We start from the raw sequence: 19,084 nt of genomic DNA, 5'->3' as shown, positions 1-19,084 counted from the left end.
AACCACCACCAAAGGAAGAGATAAATTTTGAGATAAACATGCAGATAGAGAAGAATTACACAGGAGCTCAGTGAAAATAAGTGGGTGACGGGGGAAAGGGGAAGAAATGGATAAAAAGTAAACAGCTGATCAAAGTGATCACATCAAATAATAAATGGAAACAAAGGAGACTTTTTCCTATCCATAGACTGTAGCCTGTCAGGCTCCTCTGTCCATGGGATTATCTTGGCAAGAATACTGGAGTGGGTTACCATTTCCTTCTCCAGGGAATCCTCCCGACTCAGGGATCAAACCCGTGTCTCCTGAATCGCCTGCATTGGCAGGCGGATTCTTTACCAGTGAGCCACCTGAGAAGCCCTCAATACGATAACAACAACACTAATAATCACTGACTCACATTAAAACACTTTGAGGATAAACAATACTCAGTATTGTTCAATTTAAGGGCACACGCAGTTCAACAATGAAGCAATTATGGAAATGACTGTAGAAAGCATCATGTGGTTATACCACACTTAAATGGCTGGCATTCACAATGCTGACCCTAAGTTGCCTAAATGTGGCATCCACACACATTATTAGGTTAAAATAATTATTTTTAATAAGATGGAAAAATTAGTACTGCATTTTTAAAACAATAATTACAATGGAGAACTGCTAGATTTCTATGGTTCCATGAAAGGATTTGCCAAAATCTGTCTCAATCAGGCTCCTGATGGGTAAAGATTATGATAATCTCTGTGAGTATCACCTATTCTCACAAGCACACACACACATATACACATTACATGCAGCGCCTAGTGTGAACACAGAGAAGGAACACATTGGTTTCTGAGAAGTCAAATGCGAATTCCTCATTCACTTTCAAAATTTTTTCATTATATCTGGTAGGTTCAGGCTAGACATACAAGTGTTGACTTATAAAGATAAGTCATCTAACATTTAGTTTTCAAGGTCCAATTTACAGATTCTCTACACTGGAATATAAGATCACCATTCCATTCACAGAGAGTCCTGTTGTGAAATCTATGCTATTGCAGTTTTGAAGGTCTGGGATATTGAATATCACTTGTCAAGTTTTTATCAAAACAAAACACAAAAAAACCCCAGCTGTCACAGAATTAGTCTGTCAGCGTTCTTAGATTGTGCAAATTCCTATATGTAACATTTCGGTTATTTCGGTTAGTAGGTAAGGAGGCTGTAATTGTTTCTATTCATAAGCTTCATTTTCCTTCAGCAGACTGAAATTTGCTTGAAAATTGAGCAATTTTCAGTGTGAAATTTTTAGAAAATTACGCTCATCACAAAAACTAAATACAAATGGGTAATGAGATTTAGAGCTGTGTAATTTAATCTATTTGCTTTATTCCAATTAGCACAGTTTACTTGTAGAAAGCTGTGGCTGACTTTCAGAGCATCTGTGGATCAACACTGAAGTTCTCGACCTTTACCTCAAGAGCAGCCCACCACTGTCACAAGCTTGTTTATTACCAAGGCGCACAGGAAAAAAAAACCAAGAAATTATAAACTTACTTTGCATGCTCCCACTCCCTTTTTCTCCCTTCTGGCCTTTTTGTCCATTAACTCCTTTAAGAAAAAAAAAAAAGGAAAAAACATTAGTTTAGGCAATTCAAAATGTTTGCCCTAAAAGGAGACAAGAGCGTGACAAGGTTATCTAGAACATCAATGTATAACAACCTACAGATGCTCAGACATAATAATGTTGATGATGATGACAGCTATCATTTTAGAAGGCTATTATGAACTTGGCATTTTATGGGTAGGTCCTTTACATACATTATCTCAGATTCCTTACCAGGGCATTAAATGTTCCATTTTCCTAAAGTAAGCAAAACTGAGGAGTAAGCAGTTTGTTTGGGGCTTAAGCATGCTCCTGTCTATCCTTTTTCTCTGTGCCTTCCTCCCTTCCCCAGAAAGTCTAGTGTCCTCCATCTCCTCCCAAACCTTGATTTTCCATTCCCATTACAATTTTTCTATCTTACTTTCTAGTTTTTTTTTCTTTTGTGTGGAACCTCGCAAAGACTGAGCTGTGAATGAACTTCTGGGAGAGCTGAGATCCTGATTACCTCAGTCCTGGGGAAAGCTGGGAAGGTTTGAGGGGGTGTCTAAACCTCTAGGCTTTGAGACATTTTGGCTTCGAGAAGTTTCTTTCACATAGTTAGAGGTGTGGTACAAAAGGTATTCTAGTAAGGTTTAGGGCTTCAGATACTTATGGAAACATTGCTAAGACCCTGCTCTTTGCTAATGGGTTGCTATTCCACCCATGGTTCCATTCGGAAAGGTAGATCCAGAGGATCAGTTCTTAGCACCAACAAGAGACTTCACGAGGGACAATCCCGTCTCATGAGAGGAGTGCTGCTTTTGCTTATTGATTCTCCTTCCAAGGGTCCTCAATTGACTGTCTTGCAAATAATAACCTTCCTGGTATAAAATGCATGACTGATCACAGTGCCTTCTATCTCTAAGTCAAAATCTTTATTAACATTCTTGATTTCCTCCAATAACACCAAGGACTGCTCTCTTTTCATCCAAGAACTCAGAAAGCAGAGTTCAAAAACTCATGAGCTTTCGGATAATAACAATCATTTTAAAATCTCTTGTGTTGAATTATTTTGCTTGGCCACTTATTAGGTATGTGGCTCAGAACAGGTCTTTAAACCTTTCTGAGCTAAAGTTTATTCTTCTTTAAAATGAAAAAAAACAATACTTTCTATTGCAGAGTTGCCTTGAAAATTAGCAACCATGTTTATAAAAGGCCTTGCCCATAAGAGATGCATATGAGAGATGGTAGCTCTCATTATTTGTTGTACAACATCACTTAGCTAGAATGGTCTCCATGATCTTATTCTCAGTGAATCAGAGAGGATATTTTCATTTCAGTTCACTTTTTTATGGTACAATTATTTTAAACTTAATTTTTGTTTTACTCTTTATTTTGGATTTTATTTTTTTGTCTGTTTTCTCCTCTAGTTTACTTTGCTTCATCTAGGCTTTGTTTTTGAACACTTGTCCTTATTTGACTTTTAGAGAAGATTTTTTTTTTGATCCCCAATTTACTACATTTTAAAAAATACAAAATAATGTGTGATTTTATTAAAAATTAAAATTTCAAATTAAAATTTTATTGTGAAGATTTCATGAAATACCAACCATTCTTTATCAGAGTATGATAAAGAGAAAGTCTCTAATTGTTTTATATCTATGGTTACAATGTACATCATTAAATTCACTTTTTACTTATGATTCAGTCATTTCAGGTAATATTAAATTGACAAGAATCACTAATCTTGCACAAAGTACCAAAAACCATTTCTACTTTTTTTTTTTGATGGTAGGCTTTTATGAGATATAATAACAAAGTTTTAGATTTCCTCAAGAGGAAAAATCTAAGATATTAAACAAAAATTGGGGATAGCGGTTTAAAATGGTATAATTGGTCAGTTCTAATTCTTTTCAGAGAAGATAATAAACAATTTTATCATTCTAGCACTATTTTCACAATTAGAAAATAGTTGTAAAATTATTCTTGGAAGTCTTTTCATACTGCAATTTGTCTTCAGTATTTAAACAACAGAACAGATTAAACCAAAGATCTGAGCCAATGACCCACTTTTCTTCTTATAAATAAAAACAAATGTTTTATGTTATTTTAGCATGATTCAGAGATTTCCTCACAAACAGCATTTGGAAATCTTTTTTCACTCCTGAACACATGAAAAACATCCTTTCTAGAGAACAGGGGTTCCTTCCTCCTTTATGAAGAGATGCCTTAGACTAAAAATGAGCCCAACAACTTTGTCAAAATCTGGAGTTAACCACCTCCTGTCAGATATGTCACTCCTCCATCAAAAATAAAGAACGAATATTTCTGACAGTCACTGAAAAACAAGATGTAGATGGTATGTAACATACTGCCACTCTAAATTCTAAGATCAGAGGAGCTATTTTCACCGACACCATTATGACGTCAGGCATTTTCAGACCCCTGCCGTGAGCCGGGTGCTGGGCACCCGTTTTCACACGCAGGCACGCTCAGCTCAGCCAGAGTCTTTCCACATCCATTCAGATGTGACACCCTCTCTCCTCAGCCTAGTGCTTCTTCCTGTCTCCTGGATTCTTCACCTTCAACCTTCTTCCTAACGTTTCACAGTCTTTTTCACCTTTGCTTCCTCTGTATCTTCAGCAACTCCTGTATTTCATCTGGCCATCAGCCTTTAAATAGTATTCAAATTAACTTCCAAAGAAAACACAAAATCAAATGAAAGAACTGAGCTGCTGCTCCCCCTCGGCAGAGCCAGACCTCTCTACCCCCGTCTACAGTCCCCACCACCAGCTACCTCTGGGCCTTCCCTTGTCTGGCTTCCACCCAACCCCACCAAAACTGCTCTAATAAAGGCAACCTCCTCATAGCAGCAAGTGCAAAGAGCTTTCTGTGGGCCGCATCTTACTTGACCGACTTGTGCAACTGTCTGCGTTTTCCACATCACCTTGTCTGGGCTCTCCTCCTCACTCGGGCTCCTTTGTTCTTTCTGCTCTGTCTGTACATCTGGAACCACTTCAGCCTTTATCCTAGGCCCCTTCTCTTCTCACTGCTTACCCATGAAATACTATTAAAATCAACAATTATTAAAATTCACTGACCTCAGTGAACATTTATATGAGCTTGACTACAACTTTGTCTTTTTACCTCTGGCTTCTCCTCTGAGTTCCAAACCCATATATTTCACTATCTATAAATATCTCCATGAATGGCACAGAGAAAGTGTTTCATAATTGTTTGTCAAATAAATAAATGAATTTGCTATGGTCTATAGCTTTAGACACTCCTAAGAAAGACCATAACGCATTCTTAGAATCAGACTTTGAATGGATTCCAAGAGAAGTAAATTATTTACATTGCTGGAAAATCTAGTTCATTTAAACAGGTTATATTCAGAGTCCTTTAGGGATTTTAAATATATGTAAGGTTACACATCAATTAAATCTTCCAAGCGCTCTTCAGGGATGATAAATGCTCTATAAATCTGGGATGGATCAAAAAGAAAGTCTTCCCTTTTTCTGCCTATATGTGTATATTTTATCAGTTAAGGACTGTATCTTAATTACTTCTCATTCCCTTGTACCAAGCATTGTCCCTTGTGTGTGTATATGTTTATATATATGGGGGGAGGGGACTTAATACACGTGGAAGAAAGAGGGCAGGGTGGGGAAGAAAAGGAGAGCAGGAGAGAAAATAGGAGAAAATAAATAGGGTTGCTTTTTTAAAAAACTTTTTGCTTGGAAATCTGATAATGCTTTGACATCACTCAGATAGTCCAGGCTGTCATTATTTAGAAGACGACAATTAGATTTTATTTCTAATTTTATTACTCTTTGGACTCTTGTATGGAAGGACTCATTTACTGTTTTAATCTGAAGTATAACTAAACTAGTACCAGGCACTGCTGCTCACATTTCTAGCAAATTTGAATTTTTAATAAGCAAGGGATATCCTGAGAATATCTTTGGTCAAGGGATTTACTACCTCTGCACAGAGTTACTGTTTCTCCACATTTCTTCACTGGAAATGTGGTTCTCAAACTGTGATCCCTGGATCAGCGCCATCACTATTACCTGGAAATTTGTGTAGAGTAAACATTCTTGGGGGAACCCAATTCTTAACCTACTGTATTAGAAACTCTGGAGTTGGAGCCCAGGAGCCCAGTAAGTTCAACAGGGCCCTAAAGGTGATTCTATTGCCTGCTGAAGCCTGAAACCACAGACAAAAATGGAATTCTATGCATCTTTAGGCCAGCTCCCATAGAACTTTCATTAACACCTTGTCCTGCTGTATGGAATTAATCACTCTACTTCCTACTTCCACAGCTTCCAGCTCCCATTACTTCTGTCTGACTGTACAAATGATTATTACTTACCACTTGGCAATATAGCTAATTGCTTCTGCATTTTTCTGCCCCTGCTCCCTTCTAAAATTTCTGTGCAAAGTTCACAATTCAAACTTAGGCTACTGGCATAAGGAGTAGAAATAATATCATAGTGTATGCAAGCTGTAACAGGCCCGAGCATGTCGATTATTAAGTACTAATAAAATAACATCCGCTAGATCACTGAAAAAGCAAGAGAGTTCCAGAAAAGCATTTATCTCTGCTTTACTGATTATGCCAAAGTCTTTGACTGTGTGAATCACAACAAACTGGAAAATTCTTCAAGAGATGGGAATACCAGACCACCTGACCTGCCTCTTGAGAAACCTGTATGCAGGTCAGGAAGCAACAGTTAGAACTGGACATGGAACAACAAACTGGTTACAAATAGGAAAAGGAGTACGTCAAGGCTGTATATTGTCACCCTGCTTATTTAACTCATATTCATAGTACATCATGAGAAACGCTGGGCTGGAGGAAGCACAAGCTGGAATCAAGATTGCCAGGAGAAATATCAATAACCTCAGATATGCAGATGACACCACCCTTATGGCAGAAAGTGAAGAAGAACTAAAGAGCCTCTTGATGAAAGTGAAAGAGGAGAGTGAAAAACTTGGCTTAAAGCTCAACATTCAGAAAACTAAGATCACGGCATCTGGTCTCATCACTTCGTGGGAAATAGATGGGGAAACAGTGGAAACAGTGGCTGACTTTTATTTTTCTGGGCTCCAAAATCACTGCAGATGGTGACTGCAGCCATGAAATTAAAAGACACTTACTCCTTGGAAGGAAAGTTATGACCAACCTAGACAGCATATTAAAAAGCAGAGACATTACTTTGTCAACAAAGTTCTGTCTAGTCAAGGCTATGGTTTTTCCAGTGGTCATGTATGGATGTGAGAGTTGGACTATAAGGAAAGTTGAGCGCAGAAGAATGGATGCCCTTGAACTGCATTGTTGGAGAAGACTCTTTGAGAGTCCCCTGGACTGCAAGGAGATCCAACCAGTCCATCCTAAAGGATATCAGGGTGTTCATTGGAAGGACTGATGTTGAAGCTGAAACTCCAGTACTTTGGCGACCTGATGAGAAGAGCTGACTCATTGGAAAAGACCCTGATGCTGGGAAAGATTGAGGGCAGGAGAAGAACAAGACAAGAGAGGATGAGATGGTTGGATGGCATCACCAACTCAACAGACATGGGTTTGGGTAAACTCCGGGAGTTGGTGATGGACAGGGAGGCCTGGCGTGCTGTGGTTCATGGGGTCGCAAGAGTCAGACATGACTGTGCGACTGAACTGAACTGAACAGTAGGAGGCAAATTATCTTACAAAGGATAGGATTTCAGGTCTACCTGTGTTTTGCTAATTATAACTTAAGAGGATTTGAAGGTTTTGGTTAAAGGGGGGTTAATATTGTTTATCAATATTGGTTATTTGGCTAGTATTTTGCTTTTTTGTTTTCTTTGCCAGTCTTCCACTCTTTATTCTATGATAGATGGCGATTTACAGTGGTGTGAAGTTGATAGATCCTCTGTTGTGGTTTTATATTAAACTGTTTTCCTTTAGTAAACAGAAGCCTTGCTCACATGGTCAGAAATCAGTTTCAAAATGTTTCAGATCACAAAATAAACTTCATGTAACTGCTACTGTCCATACCATGATGACCATTGTTTTTGTGATCTAAGAAGTTGAAAGGAATATCAATGATCTGGTGTTTATTTTCATGTTCTATAGAGAGAATATGCTTTATCAGAATACCTGGCTTCCCGGTCTTCCCCACTGGTCCTGGGAATCCTCGACTTCCAGGAAAACCAAAGAGCCCCCGATCACCTTTAAGACCTGGAGGACCTACATGGTAAATGAAGGGGGAAAAAAACCACACTAGTAATAATTCATTTTTCATAACAATTTGAGAAAATAATGAAGCAATTTAATTTTACTAATGGATATGAAAGAGGTGAATCTCCAAATGGATGAATAATGTCTTTCCTAAAATTTCATGTGTAGAAATTGATAGATAACATCAACAGTAAGTGGAAAAACATTAGTGCATACACAGCAGATATTCAATAGGTAACATATTGTTAATAGAAATAAAAATACATGAGGAAACAAATCTTATAATTTAAATAATTTAATAATTATTAAAATTTATTATAAAAATAATAAAATTATAAATAATTTAATTATAATTAAATAATTATAATTTAAATTTATAATTTAAATAAGTTTTAATTAGAAGGTTTATGTAGTCTAATCAGGAATCTTCAAATGGCAGGATTTTGCTGTGGCAGAAGTGATAACTTTGAAATGTAAGCTAAACATTGGATTTTTAACATTTGTCCCAGAAAAATCACAACTTAAGCAATGGGAAATATAAAAGAATATTTATTAAAAAAAAAACTAGGTACTAGTGAAGGAATATATTACTCTATCTTGCATGCTCTTGTTTATACCTACTCCATTTTAATCCCAAACAATAATGTAACTGTGTGTGTACATGTGTCTCCCAGGCACAGGGAAAGTATTCAGTAAAAAATTTTTTTTAATAAATTTTAAAGTAAAAAGTCATAGGTCATTCTCCCTGACATACTGCCAAGGAAATAGCACACTGAAATTATTTTTATTATATTATTTAAGATAAAGCACAGTTTATCCACATAATATCTACCCCAGTATAAGTAACAATTAAAATATATTTACTATATTGATTATTTAAAACTACTAAGATAAATAATGGACTCCAATATCCTTGCCTGGGAAATGCCACAGATAGAGGCGCCTGGAGGGCTGCAGTCAATGGGGTTGCAAAGAGTTGGACACAACTTAGCAACTGAACATTAGGATTAACACTTATTTTTCTCAGACTTTCATATCATGGTTGAGTGTCAAGCTGAGTTTACTGGGCTTAACTGCATGTATATGTGGGGTTTTAATAAACCTGCTTAAATCAGAAAGTAGAATTATCAAGACAGTCCATTATATACTTTTAAGCTCCTGATTCTAGTTCTACACATGAGACAAATAGGCAATGTGGCAAAGAACAAAACAGAATGCAGCAATTAGGTAGGAGAGATGCCTTATAACTTGAATATTTTCGCTGCAGTGCACCAAATCAAATGGCAACCTAGTAATCTAAGAGAGTCAGTTTATCACTCCCACAGTGAAATCTGCTTCTCTTTAGAGGGGCCAGATAATGCTTGTTTGTACCGTACACGAGCAGTACCAATAGCCACAGACTAAAGCCTCACTTAAAGAATTGAAGCAGCTTTGCAATGCTATCTGTTTATGGTATTAACAAAAGCTGAAACTTTTAAATCCCTCTTTCTATTTCATACATCCATAGTTCTGAAACAGCTGCAAAAGATGTTCCCAAGATGAAGCTTTGGACAGCAAGTTGTAGCCCAGACTGAACTTTTATGGTTGAGTTATAAAGCTTTGACAATTGCAATTTGTAACAGAGGAGCTGACAGACCTTTGACAATAGCCACTCTGGCAGATAATATAACACTGGTTACTTCCCTGCTCATGACATTAACACACCATTGCTAAGATCTGCCAGGTGCTAGTCAAGCAGAAAGACTTTCCTGAATAAAGGCTCTTACCTGGTATTACTTTCAAAGGCACAGCAACAATTCATCTTATACATATATATATTTTTTTTCTTTAAAGGAATTTAAAATTTTTTTTAAGAAATGTAAACGTTATATACTGGCTTTTTAAGCTCTATGATATAAAGGGCAGGCTTGTGTCAAATTCATGCTTTTCATTTTTAAAAACTGTTTTTCTGATGTAAACTGGGCTGGTCAATACATTGATCAGAAAGGAGGACATTTTATATAATCAAAAGACAGAAAAATAAGTTGAAATCCTTAGTATTTAGGTATTTTGGTAGAGGGCAGAACAAACCATTCTAGTTGTAATTAGACTGTGCAATGCACTCCCCACCTTCAAAAGTCATACAGGTATTTGATTTTGAGCCAAGAATAACATGGTGATCATGTTCTTGTTATTATCTTCTTTATTTTTTTGAGAGCAAAGAAAGTTCATGATCTTTTTCTTTTCCTGTCTTCTATTATCTTCTTTCAAAATATTGCTTTCAAGATTACAAAATAGAAGAAAGTAATTTGAAACATTTTGCTCCAAGTAAGATACAGAGAGTAACTGACAGCAAAGGTAAAACTCATCCGTATTCTAGTCAATATTTATATTGAAACTGCAGAGGTTTAAGCAGGTATGTTCAGTTAAGGACTATATAAGGAATATGATCCAATTTGCCTTTGACTCAAGTTTTTTTTTTTTGGTATCTTGAAAACCAGATGACTTGTAAATATATTCAACGTGAAAATAGTTTTCATATTTTCCTTCACCTGTGACTTCAAACTAGTTCTGCCAAATACTGTGTGCAGTCAGTGATATAGACAGCCCTCCCTAGAATTAACAAACAACCGCATGTTGTTAACGTTCTTCGAAAATGAAGAATCAGTGCTTACCATTCTGAACTTAGAGGTGATGAGGCTACCCGAACACTTAATATGCCCTCAGTACACACACACACACACACACATGCACACACCCCCCACAGAGAACCAATCAAATATCTCAACCCTCCTTCCTCATACATGGCTGTATACTACTCAGCTCTGTGGTACATAATGAAGTAGTTACTATTACCATACCTATTGGACCTGGGATGCCTGGTAGACCAATGTCTCCAGCAGGGCCTCTATCTCCTTTTTCTCCTGGAGGTCCAGGAGGACCTTTAAAAAAATAAATGACAATTACTGATCATAGTTTTAAAGCAAAGGTAAAATAAATTTGTCACCTGTCAAGACAGTTACATAGGTAAATCCAAAGCCTTTTGTTTGTTGCACAGTTATACAGAATGAACGAGACTGACCATCCTGGTTGGAAGCGGTGTAGCCAGTCATTGAGTAGTACAAAGAGATAGCCCCAAACTAGACAGCCTGATTACAGATTAAATACTTATGTGTGCTGTACCGTTCTGCGTTCTCTGATCCTGGCGGCAGAGAGAGAGACACTGAGTCAATGACAGGACAAGTCCACATTAGTACTGTGTACCTACTGGGAATGAAGCCCAGTGCCCCTAAAACTGAGTTCCCCTGCCGAATTTATGATTAACCTCTCTACTCAATATTTTATACCCCTTCTTGTCTTACCCATGCTCCCCTCAGGATTGAGGAGCATCAAAGAAAAGGGGGATTTAAATCAAGCAGGACCTTTGGGACCTACCCAGCCCAAGGCTTTCCAGGTCCCCTGTTTCTTGTTTGCAGAGAAAAGTCTTTAGTTTCCTAGGCCTTCCTTGAGCCCCAGTGAGCAGGCACAAATGGTTAACAATGAGACAAGTGAGGGGATGCAGACAGAAAGCAGTAGTCCAGCAAGGTAGCTTCAAGTTCAGAGTCCTAGTTCCCCCCCAACAATATATGTAATGATCTGACACATGTCTGAGTTGATCTGCAGACACCAAGCCACTCATGGAGGTGGAGGGTGGTGACTATGTGCAGACCACTAGCACGGAGACGCCGGATTCATTGGAACCAGAAGGTTGATGATTAAGGCTCTGGGAACATCTCCCTGTTACCTCATCACCAGGCAGATTTCACTATATTAAGTTAGATCTTCTGTGGGAAATGTGCAAGTAGAGTCATGTGTGGTACCGTCAAAAGAAACAGAAACCCACACAAAGTAGATAACCAAAACCCATATTGTTGAAAATGATACCCTTGGGTATTTGTTAGAGAGATGCATGTCAGCACGAGAAGCAGTGGTCGAAAAGGCTTGATTGAGGAGGTAAGATTGGAGTGGACTTTGAAGAATAGGTAGAATGAGAAGAAAGAGAATTCTGGATAAGCGGGAGAGATGTGGGGAAAGACAGTAAAGTGAAAATGAGTAAAGGAATAACTTTTCAAGTATAATATTAAGTAGAATCCCAAGATGGATATAGATGTTATAAAATAAGATGGAGGTTGCAGGGGAAATTTTGACTGCTTGGCATGGCAATTATTAATACCACAGTGTCCCCCAGTACTGAGCCTGATCAACACTGATTAAGTCACTTGAATTTTCTGTGTCCAAGAAACAGATGGCATTATGTCTCTCTTCTTTATAGAGTGCCATAGGACAAGTATTAATCTCTTCCTTTAAAGCAGAACACTTAGCAAATGCTTTTTTTTTTTTTAATTCCAAGAGGAAGAAATGAACCTGGATATATCACAGAATAATTACAAGGCAATGTTTTAAAAGAAGCATTTTTCAACTTCCATGGTTCAGCCACGTAACCCAAGGACAATACATAGACATAGTTAGCGTCACTGGTTAAATAGCACTCGTTTACAAATTGTAATCAGGTGGGAAGATATAAGACCTGAAAAATTCTAAGAAGGGCCTACATAAATAAAGATAATCTCATGAGTAAGTATATTCTGTCCATTTTCTTTGCTTCTTTTGAAACACTTTCCCCTGCTTTTCTTCATTTTCCTGAACTGTTTCTGATTTTGCAAGATCCAAATTGGGTTTTAGGACCTTCCTTCCCTGATAACTTAATTTTCCAAATAGCCATGGCACATTTTCCATTTCAATGGCACATTGTCCATTTTCCTTCATATACACCACTAGGCTTTAATGTTTTATTGCATTTTCATTACAATAATAACTCTACATATTATAGGAAGGGTAAAAGCCTAGACAAAATGAGGAAAATCTAATTCATAATTCTATCATCTTAAGAGAATAACCACTAACATTTATATTTTCTATTTGTGTTGTGTATTTTTTTGCCTCTTTGCTTTTTTTAAAATATAATCATCACATAAATTACATACCACTGGGCATTAAATAGCTGTAGTAACAACTAGCAAGTTCTTGTAAACTATAGCTTAATGTAGGAAACATATTTTTAGGTGTCCACAAGCGATGTCCTGGTTTTATGTCAATGGGAACCCATGCACCCTCCTATTCCTGCAGCAAGTACTTCTTCCCAACGAAGTGGTTTTAACCCCACAAATGTGAACATGGCTACAGTTCATTCATCTCTGCACAGTGACGAGAGAGCAGGAAAGTAGGCCAGAAAGACTCAATTTGCAGCTTGAATTTTGCTGAGCAAATTGAAGGGAAGCAAATCTGCAGTACTCCAGGATGAATTTTGAAAAAAAGAGTGCATACGCAAAGGCTGTGATTCAGTGACAGGGCCCTAAACCAAGACAGACATCTCAGGAAAAACTATACAGTGTGAGACAAGAAACAAGGGACACAGACTAACTGTGGACTCTTAGCCTCTGAGATTAAGAGTTTTCACCATTTCTTTAATAACTCAATATTCAAAAAACTAAGATCATGGTACCCAGTCCCATCACTTTATGGCAAACAGATGGGAAACAATGGAAATAGTGACAGACTTTATTTTCTTGGGCTCCAAAAATCACTGCAGATAGTGACTGCAGCCATGAAATTAAAAGACACTTGCCCGTTGGAAGAAAAGCTATGACTAACCTAGACAGCATTTTAAAAAGCAGAGACATTAGTATGCCAACAAAGGCCCATCTAGTCAAAGCTATGGTTTTTCCAATAGTCATGTATGGATGTGAGAGTTGGACTATAAAAAAAGCTGAGAACCGAAAAATTGATACTTTTGAACTGTGGTGTTGGAGAAGACTCTTAAGAGTCTCTTGGACTGCAAGGAGATCAAATCGGTCAATCCTGAAGGAAATCAGTCCTGAATACTCATTGGAAGGACTGATGCTGAAGCTGAAACTCCCAACACTTTGGCCACCTGATGTGAAGAACTGACTCATTGGAAAAGACTCTGATGCTGGGAAAGATTGAAGGCAGGAGGAGAAGGGGATGACAGGATGAGATGGTTGGATGACATCACGACTCAATGGACATGAGTTTGAGTAAACTCAGGGAGTTGGTGATAGACAGGGAAGCTGGCGTGCTGCAGTCCATGGGGTCGCAAAGAGTCAGACATGACTGAGTGGCTGAACTGAACTGAACTGATAGCTGATTAACAGTGTTGTGATGGTTTCAGGTGAACAGTGAGGGGACTCAGCCACACACACACGTGTATACACTCTCTCCCCAACTCCCCTCCATGCAATCTGCCACATAACACTGAGCGGAGTCCCCTGTGCTATAAAGTAGGTCCCTATTGGTTATCAGTTTTAGATACAGCAGAAGACAGCTACCTTAACACATCTGAAAAGATCCCAAGACTCCTTCCTCTGGATATTTGTAATAAATATATGCTCCAAAACTGTTTGAAAACTATAGAATTCCCAATACCAAATTTCTACATGTATCACTACATCCTAGTATATAATTTTCTGGAGGAATTAGAAGATACTTTACCTTGGAATAAAGTGATATTTTTCAATGTCTGAGAATGTTCCCAATCCTTCAGCCTCAGATCATTAGTGATATTATTCAAGAGTTTCACTTCCCCTTTTATTTCCTGTTCCAAATGCACTTGTTTTTCATCCAGAGACTTAATTTCTGCTGATGCATTGTACACACGCTCCTCTAATTTACGCATCTCCTGTGAAACACAAGCCAACATCTGCAATTTCTGTTACACACACAATTATCAAATATATAAGTTTAAGAAGCCCTACAAGTCAGATTTTTTTAAAATGGATAATATTACAATAATATTATGGAACAAGAATATGGAAATTAGAGAACAACTTTAAAACAGTAATTCTTTGGTTTTGAAGCATTTCCTCTTTTAACTGAATGGCTTATTTCTACACTCTGCCAGAAAAAAAAGGTTAAATATATATATTATATATATCTTAGACATGCTTCTATTCCTAAATATCTACATGTCAAAATGCTAAAACTAAAATAAAATTTAAAACTTGGCATATGGTTTTAAATTCATTTGAAGTTAAACTCTTTATACTGTACTTGAGTAATTCCAATTCTATAAACTCAATAGATTTGTACACTAAATTGTTTTACAGCAATAGCAAAGCTTAATGTCATAATTCTCAGTGGTAATGAACATTAAGGATAGCTTTTCAGATTTGATAAAATCTCAACTAGCATGATAACAATATCTTATGTTCACATGTTTTGCCTCTGTATTTGAGATTTCATTATTTTATGTTTTCAAATGTACATATAGATTGTGGGCATTTACACATATGCACGCATATCTGAAGAATATGAACGAGAGAGATGGCATCATGTTCTGGATGATGACTTTATTTTTCACTCAATAATATATTAAGAATATTTACCTATTAAAATATTTAGATACTGCTTTATTTGCTATAATTTAGTAGAATTATATTGTATGTTTCATAATTTGATTCCTACTGATAAAGAGTTTTGAGATGCACATAAATAATGCTGCAATGAACACAATTTTATATGTATCTACATATTTATACAAGTACTTTTATAGTACAGTTTCCTGGAAGTGGATCTGATCAAAGGGACTAAATATAAAAATTTTTGTTCACCACTGCCATACCACCCTATAAATACACAGGACCATTTTTTTACAAAAATCTTACTTAATATATCTGAATGCCTACTTTTTGCACTCAAACCCTAGGTATCATCAATGCATTTAATTTTTCAGAGTAAGAGTAGACACAATAAAATCTTGTTCTATTTGCTTTTCAAATTGTGATGAGGTTAAGTCTCCAGTTGTAAAGTTTTAGACAATATTTTTTTTTTATTACTTTTCCTTTCAAGTCATTTCCTGGGTTTTCCTTTGGGAGCTAGGCTTTCTCTTTCCAGGGTACCTAACTTTCTCATCTATCTTGGTAGCATTTTCTATTTCTCTGTTCTACTTACCTTGTGTCGTCTGTCTTCATGGTATAATTTATACTTTTCTAATGACTTCTATGTTTAATTGCTAATAAATTCTCATTTCCCAATTGCACAAAGAAATAAATCAGTGGTGTACTGTTCCTTAATCCAGGTATGAAAAGAAAATTTCACCTCCCTTGACTGGACTGGACAAGTTGAAATAAGAGGGTCAAAAGTGTCACCTAAAGCCTTTGGAAAGAAATGCAAGTATACCCAGATCTGCCTGTACAAGAGCACCGCACTCAAATAGAGAGACGTCGGTTTTTATCACTCTGACTGTGCCTGCCTTCCCTCATCCAAAATCTTGTTCTAGATTAAGATGTCTCTACCCTCTGCTGCCTCCCTCCCCGTTTAGTCTTTTCTGTACAATATGGTACATATATACATGAAATAATGAACATGGATGTTTTATAGAGCATAAGGACATGATAAATATGCTCGACATCATTGATGTGGCTGCAGATTGCTCCAGCTGTCAGGGAGTTCCCGATATCCACAGAGAAAAGGTCAAGGGACTAGTTGGTGACCTTGCTCCCTAAACCTTAGGAGTCACCCATGTTTTTCATACCTAAAGCTGAGGCTGCCTTTTCCCCCTTCTTTGAAAACTCTATACAGTGCTCATATTAACCACACTTTACTTGAAATAGGTTTTATTGGGAAGAGAGAAAGTTCATTTGATATATCTTTAAAAGTCCTGTATAGCAAGAGTCCCCAGCTGACAGCATCTAATGCCTGACGGTCTGAGGTGGAACTGATGTAATAATAATAGAAATAAAGTGCACAATAAAAGAATCATCCTGAAACCAATTCCATCACCCCCTATCCAAGGGAAAATTGTTTCCCACAAAACCACCCCTGGAACTAAAACGGCTGGGGACTGCTGCTATACAGTAACCCCACACACTGTCCATCTACCACCAGTGGCTCTGCTAGAAACAAGCATTTAACTTTGCATTCTTACAGTCCTTTCTATGTAAAACAGAGATAATAAATCCCATCTCTCTCTTTTATTTAGTCAGTATTCTTCTTTCTTTCAAATTAATGCTTGGTCTATCCTTGATAAACATTACGCTGGTATTACTTATAAGCCTTTTATTCAAACAATTACTGATTGAGGCATTTATTTAATTTACTTATTCCTGCATTGGGCTAAAGATTCAAAGATGAATCCAATTGTTTTAAGCGATGGGAACAAGATTGCAAATACTATTTTCAGTGAGCAAGCACGCATGCACACACACACACTAGCACTGACCTAGATTTCAAATCTCTGCAAATGACTACTGTCTTACAAAAAACGGCTTTAAAAAAATTAACCTTGCAAGTTCCTCCTTTCCCTTGTACCTCCATCTCTAATGCTGGGACCACTTCCAAAACGGAAGTGCAATCTATTCCAACTCAATGATCAATTATTACCAGATTCCGACTGCTTCTATTATATATCATTTCCAGGCATCCTGGTGGCTCAGACGGTAAAGAATCTGCCTGCAATGTGGGAGACCTCGGTTCAATCCTTGAGTTGGGAAGATCCCCTGGAGAAGGGCAAGGCGACCTGCTCCTGGAGAATCCCCACAGACAGAGAAGCCTGGAGGGCTACAGTCCATGGGGTCGCAAAGAGCCAGACACAGCTCTAAGCATACACACATGTATCATTTCAAACATGTTCAGTACTTCTACTATCTTCCAAATGGTTTCCAATTTGGTTTTAAATCTTCATTTATGTGGGTTTATGAAAATGATGAAAATGGAAGTTGCTCAGTCGTGTCCGACTCTTTGTGATCCCATGGACTGAATTCTCCAGACCAGAATACTGGAGTGGGTAATTGTTCCCTTCTCCAGGGGATATTCCAAACCCAGGGATCAAACCCAGGTCTCCCCCTTTGCAGGTGGATTCTTTACCAGCTGAGCCAGTTCATATATAACCTATAATCTCTGAGGAATTGGGGACATTACCAATATCAAGTAAATTCTTATTCTTTCATTGTGTCTGTCTTCTTTTTCTTCTCACCCTGTTTCACTGCCCCTCTGATCTTCAGTTTAGTTCAGTTGCTCAGTCGTATCTGACTACTTGTGACCCCATAAACTGTAGCACGCTAGGCTTCCTGTTTATTACCAACTCCCGAGTGAGTGATGCCATCCAACCATCTCATCCACTGTTGTCCCCTTCTCTTCCTGCCTTCAATATGCCCCAGCATCAGGGTCTTCTCCAATGAGTCGGCTCGTCACATCAGGTGGACAAAGTATTGGAGCTTCAGCTTCAGCATTAGTCCTTTCAATGAATATTCAGGACTGATTTCCTTTAAGATGGACTGGTTGGATCTCCTTGCAGTCCAAGAGACTTTCAAGAGTCTTCTCCAACACCACAGTTCAAAAGCAACAATTCTTCAGTTCTCAGCTTTCTTTATGGTTGAACTCTCACATCCATACATGACTACTGGAAAAACCATAGCTTTGGCTAGATGGACCTTTGTCAGCAAAAGTAATGTCTCTGCTTTTTAATATGCTGTCTAGGTTGGCCAATGGAGAAGGCAATGGCAACCCACTCCAGTACTCTTGCCTGGAAAATCCCATGGACGGAGGAGCCTGGTAGACTGCAGTCTATGGGGTCGCTAAGAGTCGGACACAACTGAGCGACTTCACTTTCACTTTTCACTTTCATGCATTGGAGAAGGAAATGGCAACCCACTCCTGTGTTCTTGCCTGGAGAATCCCAGAGATGGGGGAGCCTGGTGGGCTGCCGTCTATGGGGTCGCACAAAGTCAGACATGACTGAAGCAACTTAGCAGCAGCAGCTGCAGCTAGGTTGGCCATAGCTTTTCCTCCAAGGAGCAAGCGTCTTTTAATTTCATGGCTGCAGTCACCATCTGCAGTGATTTTAGAGCCAAAGGAAATAGTCTGTCACTGTTTCCATTGTTTCCCCATCTATTTACCATGAAGTAATGGGACCAGGTGTCATGATCTTATTTTTCTGAATATTGAGTTTTAAGCCAACTTTTTAACTCTCCTCTTTCACTTTCATCAAGAGGTTCTTTAGTTCCTCTTAGCTTTCTGCCATAAGGCTGGTGTCATCTGCATATTTTGCGGTTATTGGTATTTCTCCTGGCAATCTTGATTCCAGCTTGGGCTTCATCCAGCCCGGCATTTCGCATGTTGTACTCTGCATAGAAGTTAAATAAGCAGGGTGACAATATACAGCCTTGATGTACTCTGTCCTCAATTTGGAACCAGTCCATTGTTCCATGTCCAGTTCTAACTGTTGCTTCTTAACCTGCATACAGATTTCTCAGGAGGCAGGTGAG

The 19,084-nt window shown here is 37.9% G+C and overlaps 1 protein-coding gene across 2 annotated transcripts in view; it reads right to left on the bottom strand.

The window, feature by feature from the left end:
• The window catches only part of MSR1 (macrophage scavenger receptor 1), a 78,543-nt gene that overhangs the window by 41,417 nt on the left and 18,042 nt on the right, over positions 1-19,084 (bottom strand). For both annotated transcript variants that reach the window (XM_061134930.1, XM_061134931.1), the window contains exons 5-8: positions 14,313-14,499; positions 10,625-10,705; positions 7,704-7,793; positions 1,534-1,587 (exon numbers count right to left, since the gene is read on the bottom strand). In XM_061134930.1, the coding sequence (XP_060990913.1) occupies positions 1,534-1,587; positions 7,704-7,793; positions 10,625-10,705; positions 14,313-14,499 (412 nt within the window). The remainder of the gene's footprint in view (positions 1-1,533; positions 1,588-7,703; positions 7,794-10,624; positions 10,706-14,312; positions 14,500-19,084) is intronic.

This window comes from Dama dama, chromosome 32 (genome assembly GCF_033118175.1).
Source record: "Dama dama isolate Ldn47 chromosome 32, ASM3311817v1, whole genome shotgun sequence".
In the NCBI taxonomy this organism is placed as follows: Eukaryota; Metazoa; Chordata; class Mammalia; order Artiodactyla; family Cervidae; genus Dama; species Dama dama.
This window is presented reverse-complemented; position numbering and strand designations above follow the sequence as displayed.